At 41.4% G+C, this 22,057-nt stretch overlaps 1 protein-coding gene and 1 pseudogene across 2 annotated transcripts in view; one reads left to right on the top strand and one right to left on the bottom strand.

Annotated features, from left to right (window-relative positions):
* ZNF169 (zinc finger protein 169) overlaps window positions 1-22,057 on the bottom strand; it is a 44,855-nt gene that overhangs the window by 10,068 nt on the left and 12,730 nt on the right. For both annotated transcript variants that reach the window (XM_023187788.1, XM_023187789.1), the window contains exons 2-4: window positions 16,103-16,190; window positions 775-901; window positions 167-262 (exon numbers count right to left, since the gene is read on the bottom strand). In XM_023187788.1, the coding sequence (XP_023043556.1) occupies window positions 167-262; window positions 775-901; window positions 16,103-16,135 (256 nt within the window). In that variant the 5' untranslated portion in view covers window positions 16,136-16,190. The remainder of the gene's footprint in view (window positions 1-166; window positions 263-774; window positions 902-16,102; window positions 16,191-22,057) is intronic.
* LOC111523313 lies at window positions 4,561-5,486 on the top strand (annotated as a pseudogene).

The following is a 22,057-nucleotide window of genomic DNA, read 5'->3' as shown; positions in this document are numbered from 1 at the left end:
GGCACACAGTGTGGAAGGCAGGCAGTGCCATGCAGCCTTTACCAGTGGCCTAGGAGGCCTGAAGAAGAAGAACTTCCTCCTAGCACCTCAAAAACAGCCCCTCCTTCCTTCCCTGCTGAGCTCCTCACTGCCCTGCGCCCTCGCCTGCCCCGGGTTCCCCACTCACCTGGGCAAAGGTCCAGACGATGTTCGTTCTCCTCTCTCCAAGGTTCGTTCCCTTGCTCCAGCTGTTGGATGAGTTTTGGTTTGGAAAATGCAATTCCTACTCACAGAAAAAAACAAAACAAAAACAAAGTGATCTTGAGTTAGTGGTTTAAGAGGCTATCTCAGAACTCAGAGCCAACCCAGGAATGCAATAAACCCGGAAGGTGATAGGGAGGTGCGGGCGTGGAGTAGACAATGAATGCTGAGACAGGATGAATACAGGGAGGGGATCCTAGACCTAAAAGCAATATGTTGATTCTACCCTGTGCTTGAGTCAATAAAAATATTCCTCCTTTTGAAGGAAGATAACCTTAGAGGAGGAGCCCAGCCAAGGTAAACAGGCCTGAAATGCAGTGTCAGACACACCACACGCTCACAGCACACACACACACACACACACACACACACACACACACACACACATAAAACTGCTCTACTAAAGTCAGGCATTCTCTGGGGGAATAGGGGAAAAAACTGTTTTTCTTTCTGAGTCAGAAGCATGGCAGCTGCTACGTAAGACATTAAAATGCCCACAAGCAGAATCTGAAACCTTAAACAGGCCAGCCTTACCCAGGGAGACCAGATGGCTGTAGTTCTCCAGCATCACCTCCCTGTACAGGGTCCTCTGAGCAGAACTCAATAGCTTCCACTCCTTCTGGGTGAAGGCCACAGCCACATCCCGGAAGGCCATCAATGCCTGTAACACAAACACATCCCTGCTCACTCAACAGCCAGCCATGCCCACTAACCAACTTAAGCCACTAACCACAGTCAAGGCAAAAAGCAAGCAGTCCTAGAGCACCCAAGTGAGATGTATAGATCCTGCTTTTAACCTGAAACCTGGTTCCATATGTTCAAGACTATTCATCCCCTCCATACACTGATGCTGGTTCTTTCTGAGCTCTCTGTTGTACTGATCGAACACACGTTTGATTATCGCGGCTACACAGCAGGACTTGAAATCCGGTAAACCAATTCCTCTCCCTTCATTCTTCATGTTAGAAGCTGATTTAGCTATTTTAAAACAGCCTGTGCCTTTCTATGCAAATTTTATAATAATCTTGTCTGTATCTCCCAAAGCCCTTGCTGAAATGTTGATAGGATTCCCATTAAACCTGTATACCAATTTGGTGAGAACTTACATCTTTACTATGTTGGATCTTCAAATCCATAAACATATTATGTCTCTCCATTTGTTTAGACAGTCTATGATTTATTTCATCAACATTTTGTGATTTTCTGCAAACAGACCCTACACGTTTTGTTAGATTTACACCTAAGAATTTCTTCAGCTTTCTTCTTTTTTTAGTAATTTTAATGGTATTGTATTTTAACTTCAGTGACCATATGTTCATGCTATGACACGATACAACTGTTCGTCTGTTTTATCTTCTACACAGCAACCGGACTAAACTTACTTAGCTTTAAAAGCTTTTTTTCCCTTCATTCCTTGCGATTTTCTACACAGACAATCATGTCCTCTGCAAATAGGAACAGTTTCATTTCTTTGCTAATGTGGTTAGAACTTCCAGCGCTATGCTGAATGAGAGTGGTAAGAACAGATATAACCTTGGTTTGTTCCCAATTGTGGAAGGAAAGCATTTAATCTTTCACCATTAAGAATGCTGTTCTGGCCAGATGCAGTGGCTCACGTCTGTAATCCCAGCACTTTGAGAGGCCAAGGCGGGTGGATCACAAGGATAGGAGTTCAAGACCAGCCTGGCCAAGATGGTGAAACACCATCTCTATTAAAAATACAAAACTTAGCTGGATGTGGTGGTGCACACCTGTAGTCCCAGCTACTTGGGAGGCTGAGGCAAATAATTGCTTGAACCTGGGAGGCGGAGGTTGCAGTGAGCCGAGATTGCACCACTACACTCCAGCCTGGGCAACAGAGCAAAACTCCATCTCAAAAAAAAAGAATACTGTTCCATAGACCAGAATCAGAGTAGATGTTTAACAAAAGTTTTAATTAAAAATAAATTAAATTAAAAATAAATACTGTTCCACAAACAGGATAACTACTACCAGAAAAAAGAAAAACATATTTTTGTGGGGTGTGGAGAAATTGGAAACCTGCACATTGCCAATGGGAATGTAAAACAATACAGTTTCTATGAAAAACAGTTCGGCAGTTCCTCAAAAAATTAAACATAATTACCATCTGATCCAACAATCCCACTCCTAGGAATATACCCCCAAAAACTGAAAGCAGGGACTCAAACAGATACTTGTACACCAATGTTCATAGCAGTACTGTTCACAACAGCTGGAAACAACCTGAATGTTTATCAACTGAATGAATAAAGAAAATGTGAATGAATGAAAATGAATGAATAAAGAAAATGTGGTATATACATACAATGGAGCATTTTTCGGCCTTAAAAAGGAGGGACATTCTGATGGATGCTTTTAAGAGATAAGCCTTGAAAATATGCCAAGTGACATAAGCCAGTCACAAAAGGACAAATATTGTATGATTCCACTTATGTGAGGTACCTAAAATAGGCAAATTCATACAGACAAAGTAAAACAGAGGTTACCAGGGACTGGGGAGGAGTGGGAATGAGGAGTTACTGTTTAATGGATACACAATTTCTATTTGGGATAATGAAAAAATTCTGGAAAGTGGTGATGGCTGTACAACAATGTGAAGGTACTTAATGCCACTGAATTGTAAAAGGCTGTAACAGTCAATTTTGTGTTATGTATTACCAAAATTCTAAAAAGAATGTTAGCTGCAGATTTTTACAAGATTCTCCTCTGTTCCTATTGTACTGACAGTTTTGTTTGCAAATGGTTGTTGAATTCTGCCAAACTCCTGTTGCATTAACTGATAAAATAATCAATTTTCTTCTTTAGCCTATTGCTATGACCAACATTACATGATTTAAATTAGAAAAAAAATTTTTAACAAAAGAAATTTTTGCTTTATGTTGGTTTATGGCCCCGGATATGTCTGTCTTCGTCTATGTTTCCAAAGGCACATGAAAAGAATATGTATTCTGTTCTTATTGGTTGGAATGTCTGCCATTTACGTTTTATTTCTGTTTGTTCTCTGGGCTTTTCGCCTCTTTGTTTTCTTTACAACTTTCTCATGGGTTACTCAAACTTTTTTATAGTTCTGTCTTGATTTGCCTACAGTGTTTCTTAGTGTATTTCATTGTATAGCTTTTTGCTTTTATTTTTGGAGACAGTCTCATTCTGTTGCTGAGGCTGGAGTGCAATGGCACGATCTTGGCTCACTGCATCCTCCGTCTCCCAGGTTCACGCAATTCTTATGCCTCAGCATCCTGAGTAGCCGGGATTACAGGCTCCCGCCACCACACTCGGCTAATTTTTGTATTTTTAGTAGAGATGGGGTTTCGTCACGTTGGCCAAGGTGGTCTTGAACTCCTGACCTCAGGTGATCCACCTGCCTTGGCCTCCCAAAGTGCTGGGATTACAGGTGTGAGCCACCATGCCCTGCCATTGTATAGCTTTTTAAGTGGTTGCTCTAGGTGCTACATTACATACATATAGCTTATCATAATTTACTGGTGTCATCATTTTACCAGTTTGCTATTTTGTTGTTTTTTTGAGGCAGGGTCTCACTCTGACACCTAGGCTGGAGTGCAGCAGCATGATCATGGCTCACTATAGCCTCAATCTCCCAGTCTACGGCAATCCTCCCACCTCAGCCTCCCAAGTTGCTGGGACCAGGTGTGAATCACCACATCTAGCTAATTTTTTTTTTTTTTTTTTTTTTAGAGACAGGGTGTTACTATGTTGTCCAGGCTGGTTTCAAACTCCTGAGCTTGAGCAATCCTCCTGCCTCAGCCTCACAAAGTGCTGGCATTAGAGGATAAGCCACCACACCTGCCCATTTTACCAGTTTGAATAATTGTATAGAACTTACCTCCCATTACATCCCCTTACTCTTTGTTTAAAAACATAATTTTCCTAAGTATTTCCTCTATATACATTCAAATCCACATCAGACCATATGATAATCTTTGCTTCCGCCATCAACAAGGTTAGAAAATTCATGTAGAATAGCAATGCCTACTACATTTACCCTATACGTCTTCCTTACCATGTTCTTTTCTTCCTGATTGTTTCAGGGGACCCTGCTATAAAGAACTACCTGATACTGGGTAATTCATGAAAAAAAGAGGTTTAATTGACTCACAGTTCCACAGGCTATACAGGAAGCATGGATGGGAGGCCTCAGGAAACTTACAATCATGGTGGAAGGATGAAGGGGAAGCAAGTAAATCTTCACATTGTGGCAGGAGAAAAAACAAGCAAGAGAGGGAAGTGCTACACACTTTTAAACTATCAGATCTTGTGAGAACTCATGATCACAAAAAGAGCATGAGGGAAATCTGCCTCCGCACCACAGCCCCTGCCATAGCTGCCTCTGAGCCTGCTGCCGCCACCTCTGAGAAGATAGCTGGGCCACCCACGTATGAGATCTTGGAAAATCTGCCAGGGATGTCTTCACCAAGGGCTATGGATTTGGCTGAATAGAACTTGATTTGAAAACAAAAGAGAAGAACAGATTGGAATTTACAAGCTCAGGCTTGGCCAACAGTGAGACCACCAAAGTGACAGGCCCTCTGGAAACCAAGTGCAGATGGACTGAATATGGCCTGACATTGACAGAGAAATAGAACACTGACAACACAGCAGGCACTGAGGTTCCTGTGGAAGATCAGCTTACACATGAACTGAAGGTGACTTTCAATCCATCCTTCTCACCTAACACTGGGGGAAAAAATGCTAAAATCAAAACAGGGTACAAGCAGGAGCACATTAACCTGGGCTGAGACATGGATTTTGACATTGCTGGGTCCTCAATCCAGGGTGCTCTGGTGCTGGGTTACGAGGGCTGGCTGGCCAGCTACCAGATGAATTTTGAGAATGCAAAGTCCCGAGTGACCCAGAGGAACAGTGCAGTTGGCTACAAGACTGATGAATTCCAGCTTCACACTAAAGTGAATGACAGGACAGAGTTTGGCAGCTCCATTTACCAGAAGGTGAACAACAAGTTGGAGACTACTATCAATCTCGCCTGGACAGCAGGAAACAGTAACACTAGCTTTGGAATAGCAGCCAAGTATCAGATCGACCCCGATGCCTGCTTCTCAGCTAAAGTGAACAACTCCAGCCTGAGAGGTTTAGGATACACTCAGACCCTAAAGCCAGGTATCAAACTGACACTGTCAGCTCTCCTGGATGGCAAGAATGTCAATGCTGGTGGTCACAAGCTTGGTTGAGGACTGGAATTTCAAACATAAATGAACACTGTATTGTTTAATTTTAAACTATTTTTGGCCGGGCACAGTGGCTCATGCCTGTAATCCCAGCACTTTGGGAGACCGAGGCGGGCGGATCATGAGGTCAGGAAATCGAGACCATCCTGGCTAAACACAGTGAAACCCTGTCTCTACTAAACATACAAAAAATTAGCCGGGTGTGGTGGCACATGCCTGTAGTCCCAGCTACTCAGGAGGCTGAGGCAGGGGAACTGCTTGAACCCGAGAGGCGGAGGTTGCAGTGAATGGAGATTGCGCCACTGCACTCCAGTCTGGGTGACAGAGCGAGACTCCGTTTCTAAACAAACAAACAAACAAACAAACAATTTCGCAGTATAGCAACCTTCAGAATTTAGTGTATCTTTTAATGTTGTATGTCTAGGATGCAAGTATTGCTACGTATCATGTTAGACCCCCAAGTTAAAGATGATTCAGCTTTAAGATGGTACCCTTTCAGGGGTACAGAAGAAACCCAATTCAAAAAAGGTTCTTTCAGTGGTAGACTTGGAGGGAACATGGTGGCTCCTCTGAGATGCCAAGTTTCTTTTTTATCTAGAAATGGCTGTAAGTGGAAGCTGGTAATACGTAGGTACTTTGTAAATTGATATTGAGTAAATGAATGAAATTCTGATTTACTGAGAATGGAACCTTGGTTTCCCAACCTTAATTGACGAGAGGTTCATTGCTTGCTTGTGTGTACAAACTCACCTGAAAGGGACCTTTTCAGACACAGCGTCATGACCTGTTCCCACCCCAGCTCATCCTCACCTCTTTTACACCAAAAGGACTGCAGGGTGGGTTCGCTGTGTCTTCTCTGCCATTTTGGGGTGGAGAGGGTAGATGTGATGAAACCAGTAATTCAGGACTTATTCCTTCTTGTGTTGTGTTTCTTTGCCCTTGCATCAGACTATGAAATAGCTTCCAGGAGCTCCAGCTGGAAGCTTGGAAGAGTCTGTGTGATTGTAATCACATGGTGACAACACTCAGAATCTAAACTGGACTTCTGTCGTATTCTCACCACTCAATTTGTTTTTCAGCAGTTTAATGAGTACATTTTAGTGTCTTGCATTTTGTGGAATTAACTCCTCCCCTTCAAATGCTGTAGTTAATATCAGTTAAAAAAAAAGTTGAATAAAATATTGAAATCTAAAAAAAAAAAAAAAACCATCATATCTGTGAGAACTCACTATCACAAAAATAGCATGGGGGAAATCCACCGCCCTGATCTAATCACTTCCCACCAGGACCCTCCCCCAAAACTGAGAATTAAAATTCAACCTGAGATTTGAGGGAGGATACAGAACCAAACCATATGAGACTCCAGTACCACTCCCAAGTACGATGATTCACTAGACGGACTCATTAACCTCATCATGTAGTTATACTCATGGCTATGCTTATTGTAGCGAAAGGATGCAAAACAAAATCAGAAAAGGGAAATGGTTTGAGAGACAAGTCTGGAGGAAACCAGACACAAAATGCCAAGAATTCTTTCTCAACAGAGTCACACATGACTCTGTAATTCTTCAGTAATAATTTGTGATACGTTAAATGTTGTCTATCAGAGAAACCCATTAGAAACTCAGTGCCCGAAGTCTCAGTGGGGCTAGTCAACAGACATCCTCTGCCTAGCACATATTAAAATCTCAGATCTCATAAAGAAAGCAAGTGTCCAACATAAACCACATTGTTTATACACTTTAGGCACAGTAAGCTCTACTGTTGTTGTTGTTGTTTTTTTTTTTTTTTTGAGACAGAGTTTCGCTCTTGTTGCCCAGGCTGGAATACAATGGTGCGATCTTGGCTCACTGCAACCTCTTCTTCCTGTGTTCCAGCGATTCTCCTACCTCAGCCTCCCGAGTAGCTGGGATTACGGGCATGCACCACCACATTCGGCTAATTTTTTGTATTTTTAGTAGAGACAGGGTTTCTCCATGTTGGTCAGGCTGGTCTCGAACTCTCGACCTCAGGTGATCCGCCCACCTCAGCCTCCCAAAGTGCTGGGATTACAGGCGTGAGCAACGGCATCCAGTCAATTCTTATCAGTTCTGATGAGAAATCCATTGGCATTCTAATTGTTTTTCTCCTATAAGTAACATAATTTTTATCTGGCTGCTTTCAGGATGATTTTCTTCATCTTTAGTCTTCAGAAGTTTACTTGTAATGTATTCTGACATAGATTTATTGGGTTCATCATGTTCCAAATTTACTCAGTGAGCTTTTAAAATCTGTAGGTTTGTTTCCTGCTATATTTGGGACACTTTTGGCCATTATTTCTTCAAGTACTTTTTCAGCCCTTCCCTCCTTTGTTTCCCCTTCCAAACTCCAAAGACATAAATATTATATCTTTTGTTTTACTCCCACAATTCTTGAGGCTCTATTCATTTTTCTTTCCACTCTATTTTCTCTGTTCTATCTTCTAGTTCACTCATTTCTTTGTTCCCGTTAATATACTAGTAAGTCTATCCCCTGGCTTTTTAGTTCAGTTCTAAAATTTCCATATACTTATTCTTAAAACCTTCTATTTCCTTGCTGAGGCATTCTAATTCTTTCATTTATCTCAAGTGTGTTCTTTTGACTGTGGACATCCAGTTGTCCAAGTACCATTTGTATACACTGCCCTTTTCTGATGGAATGATCTCTACATCCATCCTTGTAAAAAAAATCAATTTACTATATATGTGAGACTTTTTTCAGGACTGTCTATTCCACTGATCTACAAGTATCCATCCTCATGCCAGTATGACACTATTTTGATTATGATAGCTTTGCAGTAAGTATTAAACTCAGGCAGTGTGAGTCCTCCAACTTTGTTTTCTTTTTCCAGATTGTTTTGTCTATTCAGGGTACCATAAGATTCCATATAAATTTCAGTCTGAGTCTATTTCTGAAAAAAACACCATTGGAATTTTGATCGGGATTGAACTAAATTTATAGCTCATTTTGGGTAGTATTGCCATCTTAACAATATTAAATCTTCTAATTCATTACAAGCATGGAAAGTCTTTCCATTTATTTAGGTCTTCTGTAATTTCTTTTAGCAGTATTTTGCAGTTTTCTATAAACAAGTCTTTACTTCCTTGGTTAAATTTATCACTAAGTATTTCATTCTTTTTGATGCTGTTACAAATTTTTTAAATTTCCTGTTCAGATAGTTCATTGTAAATGTACAGAAATACAACAGATTTCTGTGTGTTTACTTTGTATCCTGCAACTCTGCTTAATTCATTAGCTCTAACAATTTTCTCTGTGGATGACTTAGTCCATTCCTGCTGTTATAAAAAAAAATTGCTGCCTAATGCAGTGGCTCATGCCTGTAATCCCAGCACTTTGGGAGGTCAAGGCGGGCAGATCGTCTGAGGTCAGGAGTTCGAGACCAGCCTGGCTAACTTGGCGAACCCTCACCTCTACTAAAAATACAAAAATTAGCCGGGGGTTAGGTTAGGCGTCACCCAGCTACTCAGGAGGCTGAGGTGGAGAATCACCTGAATCTGGGAGGTAGAGGTTGCAGTGAGCCGAGATCGTACCACTGCACTCCAGCCCAGGTGACAAGAGTAAAACCCCATCTCAAAAAAAAAAAAAAATTTTGCTGAGACTAATTCATAAAGAACAGAAATTTATTTCTCACAATTCTGAAGGCTGAAAGTCCAAGATCAAAGTGCCAGCAGGTTTAGTGTCTAGTAAGGGTCCAGTCTCTGCTTCTAAGCTGGTCTAGAACTCCCAACCTCAGGTGATCCACCTGCCTTGGCCTTCCAAAGTGCTGGGATTACAGTGAAAAGCTACCGTGCCCGGCCCACCGCTAACCTTTCATAAGGTCACAAATTTCAATTCATGAAGGCTTTGCCCACAACACTTCCTAAAGGCCCACCTCTTAATACTATCACATTGGATCACAATGGTGATTAAGTTTCAACACATGAATTTTGGGGGGCACATTCAGACCACAGCAGAGGACTCCAGTGTTTTGTAAATATGAGATCATGCTTTCAGTGAAGAGATAATTTTACTTCTTCCTAACTAATTTGGATGCCTTTTCTTTTTGTTGCCTAATTACTCTGGCTAGAACTGTCAGTACTATATGAAATAGAAGGGGTAAAAGTGGGCATCCTTGCTTTGTTCCTGGTTCCTAGAGCTTTTAGTCTTTCACCATAAAGAATGATTGTAGTTGTGGATTTTTCATACCTGGCCCTTATCATGTTAAGGGAGTTTTCTTCCATACCTAGTTTACTGAGTGTTTTTATCATGAAAGGTTGTTCAATTCTGTCAAATGTTTTTCTACATTGAATAATATGACTGTGGGGTTTTTAATCCCACATTCCATTAATGTGGTATACCACCTTACTGATTTTCATATGTTGCACTATCCTTTCATTTTGGGAGTAAATCTCACTTGGCAATAATATAATCTTTTTAATACAGTGCTGAATCCAATTTGATAATATTTTTGGTAAGGATTGTTCTATCTATATTCATAAAGGATATCTGGCTTAAAGTCCTCTTTTCTTGCAGTGTCAATGTTTTAGAAGATTTTGAGAAAGATTTGTGTTAACTCTTCTTTATATGTTTGGTGGAATTAACAAGCAAAGCCATCTGGTCATGGGCTTTTTTTCTCGGGAGGACTTTTTGTTGTTGTTGTTGTTGTTGTTTGAGACAGGGTCTCACTCAGGTTGAAGTGCAATGGCACGATCTCATCTCACTGCAACCTGAGCCTCCCAGGTTCAAGTGATTCTCTTGCCTCAGCCTCCTGAGTAGCTGGGATTACAGGCATGTGCCACCATGCCTGACTGATTTTTGTGTTTTTAGTAGAGATGGGGTTTCTCCAGGTTGGCCAGGCTGGCCTTGAACTCCTGACCTCAAATGATGCACCTGCATTAGCCTCCCAAAGTGCTGGGGTTACAGGTGTGAGCCACTGTACCCGACCCTCGGGAGGATTTTTCTTACTAATTCAATATACTTACTTTATTACTAATTCAATATACTTACAATATACTAATTCAATATATTACTAATTCAATAACTTACTTATACGTAGTTATAGTCCTTTTTTTTTTGAGACAGAGTCTCACTCTGTTGCCCAGGCTGGAGTGCAGTGGCACAATCTCGGCTCACTGCAACCTCTGCCTCCTGGGTTCAAGCGATTATCCTGCCTCAGCCTCCCAGGTAGATGGGGTTACAGGTGCCCGCCACCATGCCCAGCTACTTTTTTTTGTATTTTTAGTAGAGATGGGGTTTCAGCATATTGATCAGGCTGGTCTCAAACTCCTGACCTCAGGTGATCCACCAGCCTCAGCCTCCCAAAGTGCTGGGATTACAGGTGTGAGTCACCGCGCCCAGCCTCATAGTATACCTTTTAAAATAAGTTTTCTACACTGATATTCTCTGTTGAAAATTGTTGACTTCATTTACTTTAGTTCCATGTCCATAGTTTCCTTGGTTCTTTGTGCTTATTAAGAAAGTTGACTTACAGTCTTTGTGCCTGGGCTTCCTCATGGACAGGTGGGAGAGAGGCAACCTGATGGCAGGCAGGCAGTCTGAAACGCTACAGTACTCTCACCACGAAGCAGCAGCTTATTTCTTCACCAAGTCTTCCAGTTTTGACAAGATTCCAGAATTTTACAAAAGTTGATTCTGACAGTTTCTGCCAGCTCATTAGTTGCTTTTGGGGAAGGACAGAGGCCTGGATTTCCCTACTCCGCATGTATGTATGTATTCATTTATTTGGAGACGGAGTCTTGTTCTGTTGCCCAGGCAGGTGTACAGTGGTATGATCTCAGCTCATTGCAACCTGCACCTCACGGATTCAAGCAATTCTCCTGCCTCAGCCTCCCGAGTAGCTGGGACTACAGGTGCACGCCACCACACCCAGCGAATTTTTGTATTTTTTGTAGAGATGGAGTTTTACTGTGTTAGCCAGGATGGTCTCGATCTCCTGACCTCATGATACACCCGCCTCAGCCTCCTAAAGTGCTGGGATTACAGGCATGAGTCAACACCCCTACTCTGTAATTTTTTATGATACATGTTTCGTTTTTGTTAAATTGTATGACCTCATATATATAAAATATCTAGAAGAGGTAAATCCATAGGACAAAAAGCAGATCAGTGGTTGCCAGGGGCTGGGAGAGGAGCGAATGGGGAATAACTCCTAATGGGTATGAGGTTTCTTTTGGCAGTGATGAAAACATGATGGTGAAGGTCACTCAATTTTGTTAACATAATAAAATCTTCTGAATGGTACATTTTAAATGGTTGGGTTGTATGGTATGTGAATATCTCAACAAAAAAATTTTTTTTAAGTTTTAATTCCAATGAGGAGTGAACCCCTAAACAAACCAAATTATCTTATACAAATTGATGCTATGCTGTAGGTATCATTGTTCCTAAACCAACAAAGTCTCCTGCACAAAACAAACATTTAAAAAAAATTTAAGATTCAATGAAGGGGTTATGAAAGGAAAATAAATCTTGGGGCCCCCAAATTACTAAGCTAAAGGGAAAAGTCAAGCTGGGAACTGCTTAGGGCCAACCTGCCTCCCATTCTATTCAAAGTCACCTCTCTGCTTACTGACATATATGCATAGCCGATTGCCTCACTTGGAGAGGCTAATCAGAAACTCAAAGAATGTAACTGTCCCTGTCACCTATCTGTAACCTGGAACCCCCCTTCAAGTCTTCCAGCCCTTGCTTCAAGTTGTTTCACCTTTCCAGACTGAACCAATATACTTCTTACATACACTGATTGATGTCTCATGTCTCCTAAAATGTATAAAACTAAGCTGTATCCCAACCGCCTTGGGCACATGTTGTCAGGACTTCCTGAGGCTGTCATGGGAGCATCCTGAGAACTAAGTTCTGATTCTTTTTATCTTGCTCATATTCCTATCTAAGGGGTCTGGGGAGTCATGCCCACAAACCATACATTCTCATCAGATGGGTTTTATTTAACTCTATATATCGTGGCTTACTTTCCAATCTGACTCTGGCATAACATTATGAGACAAGGAAGAAAATCAAAATATTTAACCCCAAAATATATTTCCTCGCCATACCTCACAATTGCTCTGCAAAGTCTCTTGTGGGAAAAATCCACATCCTATAGAGAATCCCCTTCCCCTTTGTTTACCTTTCTTTCTTCCTTCCCAGATCCAGGAGATAATCAACTAAGAGCCAGGCACCCTTTTAGGTCCCATAAGAAACATTTTACAACCTGCTTCCTATCTGAAGTCTGCTATCTGAGAGCTTCTTCTGCACCATAAAACTTGGTCTCCACAATCCTTTATCGTAACCTGAACTTTCCTTTCTATTGATCCCAGGTCTTCAGATAAACTCAACCAACTGTCAACCAGAAAATGTTTAAATATAGCCTGGAAACCCCTGCTTTGAGTTGTCCCGCTTTTCTGAACCAAACCAACGTATTTCTTAAGTGTATTTGATTGATGTCTCATGCCTCCCTAAAATATACAACACCAAGCTGTACACCGACCACCTTGGGCACATGTTCTCAGCACCTCCTGAGGCTGTGTTATGGGCCACGGTCACACGTATTTGTTTCTGAAAACTCTAAAAATATTTTACAGAGTTTGACTCTTTTCATTGACAGTCCTCAACCTTGGCAAAATAAACTTTCTAAATTAACTGGGACCTGTCTCAGGTTTTCTGGGTTCACAGGGTGCTAATTAGTTTCTTAATAGCTCACATATTGTGCTTACCAGCTCCCTTTCTATGTTACAACTATAATGCATGTTACAATTTCTCCTCTCAGGCAAAAGCCCTTAGGAAAAATGCCTAAATGTCATGTTACATATAGGTCAGGTTTTCCTACATAATTCAGATCTGATGCATAACAAAGTACCAGGAAATGCAATTTTAAAAATCATAAAATACACAATTTCAATGCTTAAAATAACATGCATCACAACAAACAAACCTCTTTCCCTTTATGCAATGAGTATTTTTTGACTAAGAGACACTATTCTAGGTATGGAAGCTTTGTCTTAAAAAGCTAAGCCTCTTAGATGCTTGTATCTCTTCATCAATTTTTCACAAATGTTAGATATAGTGAACTCCAAGTTTCTCTTCAAAGAATCAGTATGTCAGTATGTTCAGCTCTCTTATTCTTTGATTCTCCATTTTCAAGTTTAACTTCCTGGTTCTCTTCACCCCCTTGCCTCTAGTTTCAGTAAACAACTTTCCCACCAGTTCTAATCAGTAGTTCACATCTGTTCCCTGGTCACCTGCTTTGACCTGAGTCACCCCTGGCCACCTGCTCTGGCCTGAATCATCCTGAGTAACTGCCCTTCCTGCCAAACTACCCACCCCACCACTCTGGCTGGTATCCCTGCTCTCTTTAAAACAGCGAATCGGAATTAGCTTAGACTGTGCAGTCCAACCCTAGCCAACAGGAGAACAACACAGCAGTAGGGGCTACCTGCGTCAGGAATAAGAACCCCTTCCCCTCCCTTGTCTAGGTGTGCTCTCACCATTACTCCATTCGCGAGTTGTACCCTTCTATAAAAGTAAAAATTGCCTTGCTGAGAAAATCAAATTTACATTCGAGTGCTATTTCTTTTTTTTTTTTTTTTTTGAGACAGAGTCTCACTCTGTCTCCCAGGCTGGAGTGCAGTGGCTGGATCTCAGCTCACTGCAAGCTCCGCCTCCCAGGTTCACGCCATTCTCCTGCCTCAGCCTCCCGAGTAGCTGGGACTACAGGCGCCCGCCACTTCGCCCGGCTATTTTTTTGTATTTTTTAGTAGAGACGGGGTTTCACAGTGTTAGCCAGGATGGTCTCGATCTCCTGACGTCGTGATCCGCCCGTCTCGGCCTCCCAAAGTGCTGGGATTACAGGCTTGAGCCACTGCGCCCGGCCTCAAGTGCTATTTCTTTGCGGCACTGAGGAACAAGCATTTTGTTTCTAACACAAAGAAATGGCTAAAACAAACAAAAATGTATATTGAGAGAAGTTGGTCACAGACAGACAAAGTTTAGGGCCTGCTAAAGATTCCACAGGAAGTGAAAGAGTAAGGACAGAAAACATAAGCCAGTATTCCATGTTTGGCAAGAATGCTTCTCTGTTAATATACACAGTAAAGTGCAACATACAGAAGAAAAAAGTCTCCTATTACCTTGGAAAAAAATCCTGAACTGCCTGTGCTACATACATATTTTCTCTCAAAGGTGTTACAGATTTCTCTCAAAAGTGTAACAAATAAGGGACTCACAGCTCTCAGTGACATTCTGATAAGATCAAAACCATTTTTAATGTATCCAGAAATATGCAAATATCCACCATGAGCCCCGGAATATGATTACATACAGATCTCTCAAAAACATTCTACACTTGACACATTTATAGCACAAAGCAAAACTGAATTAGCAAAAATGACAATAAATATTTTGTTAATTGATAAAATCAATACAAAAATGCTCTGCCTGACAGCCATTTCTGTTGTCAGTGTTAATTCCATTCAGTTACATCAAGTTCACATGCTGCCTAGCCGGTGGGGAATAATCTATTTTCAGAGAAGGAGGCAATCTGGACCTTTAAGCATAATCTTCCAATTTTCAAGTATAGCAAACCCACTTTATAAAGTACGGGCCTGCAAAACTAAATCTATCCATGCACCACACAGAAATAGCAGGTTAGAGCCCTCACTTATACACAGAAGACTAATGTGGCCAAAGACCACCGGCTGTTGAAAGCTTCCCACAGGGTGAGGGATAGCCTGACAGTCACCTCGTCTCTGAGAAGAGATAGGATTCCTGCCCCATTTTCCTCTGTTTTTTTTTTTTTTTTTTTGAAATGGAGTCTCGCTCGGTCGCCCAGGTTAGAGTGCAATGGTGCAATCTCAGCTCACTGCAACCTCCGCCTTCCGAGCTCAAGTGATTCTCTTGCCTTAACCTCCTCAGTATCTGGGATTACAGGCATGTGCCACTGTCCTGTGCCATTTTCACAGCAGTCTCTTCCCTTAACTCTTCAGCTTGCAAAACCCTTCAGGGGCAAATCAGACAATTTGTCTTTTGAGAGCCTTCTTATACTTTTTTTTTTTTTTTTTTGAGATGGAGTCTCACTCTATCACCCAGGCTGGAGTGCAGTGGTGTGATCTCGGCTCACTGCAACCTCAGCCTCCTGGGTTCAAGTGATTCTCCTGCCTCAGCCTCCCTAGTAGCTGGGATTACAGGCGCCCACCACCATGCCCAGCTAATTTTATACTTTTAGTAGAGACGGGGTTTTACCATGTTGGCCAGGCTGCTCTCGAACTCCTGACCTCAGGTGATCTGCCCACCATGGCCTCCCAAAGTACTGGGTTTACAGGTGTGAGCCACTATACTTTTGTAGGCCTTCGGAGTCATTGGGCACGTAAGCATGGATGTCCTGTATTTTTATTTTAACTGCCCAGGATGTGATGGTCACAGTTAACTCCTTGGTAAATACCTGAGTCATAAATGTAGCAAATAAGACTGAGAGAAAGCCCCAGATAAGATGAGTCACACCTATAAGATCAAGATAGGCTTTGCCTAATACCAAGAAGGCAGCCTTCAGGACAAGAAACTACTATGAATCCTTCCTGCAATAGCTAGGAAGAAATTTCAGGACTTACCTCCTCCCGGGTTGTCAGGAGTCCTGGCGCCATATCCCTGCTCTCTGGAGTGCTCTTCCTAGAGAAGAGTCAAGTTGCAGAGGCAAATCTGGGGAAAGAGATAAGAACTGAGAGGGGTACTTGGGAAGAACACCCTTCACACTCTGTCCAGCCTCCCAATTCAGTAGGGAGTAGGGGAACAGGGAAGCAACAAAGGCAGGTTGCAGAGGGCATTAGTGAAGCCCATTCTTAGCCAGTGTCTTACAAATAAAGCCCACAGAGCTGAGCCAGCAACAGGCTCACATCCAAACTCCAGTTGGGGAATGGAGCCCCCATCTTCCAGCAGCTGGGTGAGACTCTGTGTGGACTCCATTAAAAGAAAAAGGCCTCAGAGTGCCCTCAAATGAGCGTTCATGTTGAAAAATAAAAAGCCTCAACATACTGAAAACAAAAACATCCCATCCACATTTACCCTGAGGCCAAAGGACAGGTTCCAGGAAGTCCAAAGCAGAAGTTCCTGGTTTTGAGGGAGACGTGAAGCAGGGTGGAGGCCATAACCTGAGTATCCTATATGACCCTGGCTGCACCCTTCCCTCCACTCACGTATCAAAAATTAGGTACCAAAATTTGAAATGTGACTTGGAATTTAGGAACAGGCAGTCAGTAACTGACCTAGTTTTATAACAAGTCAATTTCATGAAGAGATTTTTAAGAAGGGAGAAGTAGGGGTAGATTTTTTCTTAATGAAAATATTTCTTAAGACATAAATCATTCTTCAGATGACAAGTATAGGTCTTGACTGGATCCTGTCTTGCACAAATGAATGAGAAAAGCGGACTACAAGAGACAAGTCAATATGTGATGAGAATTATTGTTAATAGTGTTAGGTTTTGAGGACAAAGCTCTGATTTTTTTTATCTTGCCCAAATTCCTACCTAAGGGGCCCGGGGATTTGTGCCCTACAAACCATAAATTCTCGTCTGATGAGTTTTATTTAACCCTGTATATCATGACTTACTTTCCAATCTGACTGTGGCATAACAAGGAAGAAAATGAAAATGCCTTACCCCAAAATATATTTCCTTGCCATACCTTGAAATTGCCCTACAAAGTCTCTTGTGGGAAAAATCCACATTCTATAGAGAATCCCCTTTCTCCTTCATTTTCCTTCCTTCCTTCCCAGATACAAGAGATAATCAACTAAGAGCCAGGCACCCTTTAAGTCTGATAAATATTTTACAACCTGCTCTCTCTGAAGTCTACTATCTCAGAGCTTCCTCTGCACAATAAAACTTGGTCTCCACAATCCTTTATCTTAACCTGAACACTTCCTTTCTGTTGATCTCAGGTCTTCAGATAAACTCAACCAATTGTCAACTGTCAACCAGAAAACGTTTAAATTTACCTATAGCCTGGAATCTGCCCCCCCACTTTGAGTTGTCCTGCCTTTCTGAACCAAACCAATGTATTTCTCAAATAGATTTGATTGATGTTTCATGCCTCCCTAAAATATATAAAACCAAGCTGTACCCCGACCACCTTGGGATCTCAGGATTGTCTGAGGGCTGTGTCACGAGACATGGCCACTCATATTTGGCTCAGAATAAATCTCTAAAAATATTTTACAGAGTTTGACTCTTTTTGTCAACAGTATGATCGTGATATTCTGGATATGGAGGGAACAGTCATTAAGAAATGATACAAACGTTCTGTGGTGTGAACTAACATGTTTGCAATTTTTAAAAAATGCAACAAATGAATAGCATTAAAAATACAGTAGAAAAAATACAATAGAAAGAGCTCTTATAGATCTTACAGAATAAAAAGAGAATTAAGGAGACACCAATCAGCCAGGCACAATGGCTCACGCCTATAATCCCAGCACTTTGGGAGGCCAAGGATGGATCACGAGGTCAGAAGTTCAAGACAAGCCTAACCAAGATGGTGAAATCCCATTTCTACTAAAAATACAAAAATTGGCCGGGAACAGTGGCTCACATCTGTAATTCCAGCACTTTCGGAGGCCGAGGCGGGCGAATCACGAGGTCAGGAGTTCAAGACTAGCCTGGTCAACATGGTGAAACCCCATCTCTATTAAAAATACAAAAAATTTGCTGGGTATAGTGGTGGGCGCCCATAATCCCAGCTACTCCGGAGGTTAAGGCAGAAGAATTGCTTGAACCCGGGAGGTGGAGGTTGTAGCGAGCCGAGATAGCTCCATAGCACTCCAGCCTGGGCGACAGTGCAAGACTCCATCTCAAAGAAAAAAAAAAAGAGAGACCCCCAATCAACTGTAATGTGTGAACCTTGTTTAGACATTTTTGAGGCAATTGAGGAAACCTGCACATGATTAGATATTAGATAACATTTTTAAAATGTTATCATAAATAACATAAAAAAATTAAGTTCAATACAATTTATACTGTTTATAAGTTAGGTTAAAAATGGTCTAACCAATGTCCTCTGCAAATAATTGTGGCTATGCTTAAATAAAAAGGAAGTGCAGGCCAGGTGTAGTGGCTCACGCCTGCTGTCCCAGCACTTTGAGAGGCTGAGGCGGAAGGATCACTTGAGGTCAGGAGTTCAAGGCCAGCCTGGCCAACATGGTGAAACCCCGTCTCTACTAAAAATACAAAAATTAGCCAGGCATGGTAGCGGGCAGCCAGCTACTTGGGAGGCTGAGGCAGGAGAATCACTTGAACCTAGGAGGTGGAGGTTGCAGTGCGCCGAGATCGCACCACTGCACTCCAGCCTAGGGGACAGAGTGAGACTGTCTCAAAAAAAAAAAAAAAAGAGAGAGTGCAGAGCCTACAGCTGACATCACATTGAGGAACTAGATGCTTTCCCGCTAAGATCAGGAATAAGGCAAGGATGCCCCCCTTCATGACTCCTATTTTACATCACTGATAAGACAATGAAAAGACAAGCCATGGACTGAGAGAAAATACAGGAAGAAAAATGACAGAATAGGAAAAAGAGACATAGTCCAATGCATAATCATAGTTAAGAAAATTTATTACACCTCACTCAGTTAATGGAAAAGTGAATTGACAATAAGTCAGGAAATGGATAATCTGGAAAACACTACTGGACAGTATTGATCTAATGGACATTTATAGAACACCAAACCCAACAAGTACAGAATACATATCCTTTATAGGTGTACACAAAATATTCACCAAAGTGGATGAAATACTGAGGCATATAAAACAAATCTCCAATTTCAAAGGACTAAAATTTAAAGAGTACAGTCCCCAACTTACAATGGTTCTACTCACAATTTTTTGATGTCTTAATGGTGTGAAAGCAATACACATTCAGTAGAAACCATACTTCTTTTTCATTTACTTTTTGAGAGGTAGTCTCACTTTGTCACCAAGGCTGGATGCAGTGGCACAATCATAGCTCACCGCAGCCCCAACTTCCGGGGCCAAGCAATCCTCTTGCCTCAGCCTCCAGAGTAGCTGTGGCTACAGATGTGTGCCACCATGCCTGGCTTTTTTTTTTTTTTTTTTTTTTTCATAGAGATGGGGGTCTCACTGTTTGTCCAGGCTGGTCTAGAACTTCTGGCCTCAAGCGAGCCTCCTGCCTCAGCCTCCCAAAGCACTGGGATTACAAAGCATAAAGCACCATGTGCACTCAAAACCCTACTTCAGATTTGGAATTTTAATCTTTTCCAGGGCTTGCAATACTGGGCAGCAGCAGCAAGCTACAGCTCCAAGCCAGCCACACAATCGTGAAGGTAAATAACCCATACTCTATAGCGGACCGTGTCGCCAGATGATTTTGTCCTTTCTGAACCAAACCAACGTATTTCTTAAGTGTATTTGATTGATGTCTCATGCCTCCCTGAAATATACAAAACCAAGCTGTGCCCCAACCACCGTGGGCACATGACTGCCCAATTGTAGGCTAATGTAAGTATGCTGAGCAAATTTAAGGTAGACTACATTCGCTCTGATGTGCAGCAGGTTAGTTAGGTGTATTAAATGCATTGTCAACTTAAACAATATTTTCAATTTACAATGGGTCTATTGGGACATAATCCTATCATAAGTCAAAGAACGTCTGTATATTATTTGCCCAAGATAGAACTAAAGCAGAAATCAATAACAATAAGATATTTTTTAAAACCTTGATAATTAGAAATTAAGCAGACCTTATCTAAAGGAGATATGAATCAAAGAAGAAATTCCAAGGGATACGAGAAAATATTCTGAACTCAGTGATTCTAATAAACCTATTAATACTTATCACAACTTACCAAATTTGTGACTTGGAGCTGTTCCAGGCTGAATTATTCCTCATCTCCCATATTCATATATTGACATCCTAACCCCCAGTACCTTAGAATGTCACTGTCTTTGGAGGTAAGGTCTTTAAAGAGATAACTAAGTAAAAATGAGGTCATTAGAAAGGGCCCTAATCCAATATAACTGGTATTATTATAAGAAAAAATTCTGGCCGGTCACGGTGGCTCACGCCTGTAATCCCAGCACTTTGGGAGGCTGAGGAGGGCGGAGCACCTGAGGTCAAGAGTTTGAGACTTGCCTGACAAACATGGTGAAACCCTGTCTCTACTAAAAAACACACACACCTAAAAGGCCGGGCGCGGTGGCTCACGCCTGTAATCCCAGCACTTTGGGAGGCCGAGGCGGGCGGATCACAAGGTCAGGAGATCGAGACCACCATGAAACCCCGTCTCTATTAAAAATACAAAAAAAATTAGCCGGGTGCGGTGGCGGGCGCCTGTAGTCCCAGCTACTCAGGAGGCTGAGGCAGGAGAATGGCCTGAACCCAGGAGGCGGAGCTTGCAGTGAGCCAAGATCGCGCCACCGCACTGCAGCCTGGGTGACAGAGCGAGATTCTGTCTCAAAAAAAAAAGAAGAGAAAATTTGGACATAAAAAGTTCCAGAGGGAAGACCATGTAAAGACACAGGGAGGAGATGACCAGCTACAAGCCAAGGAGAAAGGCCTCAGAAGAAACCAACCCTGCCAAAACTTTGATCTTGGACTTCTATCTTCCAGAATTGTGAAGAAAAAATTTCTGTTGTTTACAGCCACCCATTCTGTGGTACTTTGTAATGGCAGCCCTAGCAAATGAATACAGCAGGTAATAAGGCAGTTCTGAGAAGGAAAGTTATAGGTTTAAATGAATGTGCTTTAAAAAAAAAGAAGGCTTAATTAAAAATAACTCAGCTCCCATCTTAAGAAGCTAAAAAAAGAAAAGCAAAAAGAACCCAAAATAAGAAGAAAGGAAATAATAAAGAGGAAACTATAATGAAATAGAAATGAAATTATAGAGAATTAAAAAGTCAAAGGGTGTTTGCAAAAAATATTAAAATTGTTAACCCTAGATCTGAAACTATAAAACTCCTAAAAAAAAAATAGGAAAAAGCTTCATGACATTGGTTGGTCTTAACAATGATTTCTGGAATATGACACTAAAGGAACAAGCGACAAATATAAAATAGACAAACGAGACTACATCAAACTTAACAACTTCTTTGCAGCAAAGAAGACAGCCAACAGAGTGATAAGGCAACTTACAGAATGAGAGAAAATATCTGCAAACCATATATCAAATAAGGAGCTAAAATGTAGAATATATAAAGAACTTCTACAACTCAGTAACAAACAACTCAATTAAAAATGGGTAAAGGACTTGAATAGACAATTTTCTAAAGAAGATATACCAATAGCCAAGAAGCATATGAAAAGATGTTCAACATCACAAATTACCAGGGAAATGCAAATGAAAACCAAAATGAGATATCACCTAATCCCAATTTGCATGGCCACTACAAAACACACACACACAGACACAAAAACAGAAAATAAGTGTTGACAAGGATGTAAAAAATTAGAACCTTAGTGAACTGTGAGTGGGACTGTAAAATGGTGTAGCCACTATAGAAAACAGTATGAAGGTTCCTCAAAAAATTAAAAATAGAACTACCATATTATCCTGTAATC

The sequence above is a fragment of the Piliocolobus tephrosceles genome, chromosome 14, assembly GCF_002776525.5.
Source record: "Piliocolobus tephrosceles isolate RC106 chromosome 14, ASM277652v3, whole genome shotgun sequence".
Taxonomy (NCBI): domain Eukaryota; kingdom Metazoa; phylum Chordata; class Mammalia; order Primates; family Cercopithecidae; genus Piliocolobus; species Piliocolobus tephrosceles.
This window is presented reverse-complemented; position numbering and strand designations above follow the sequence as displayed.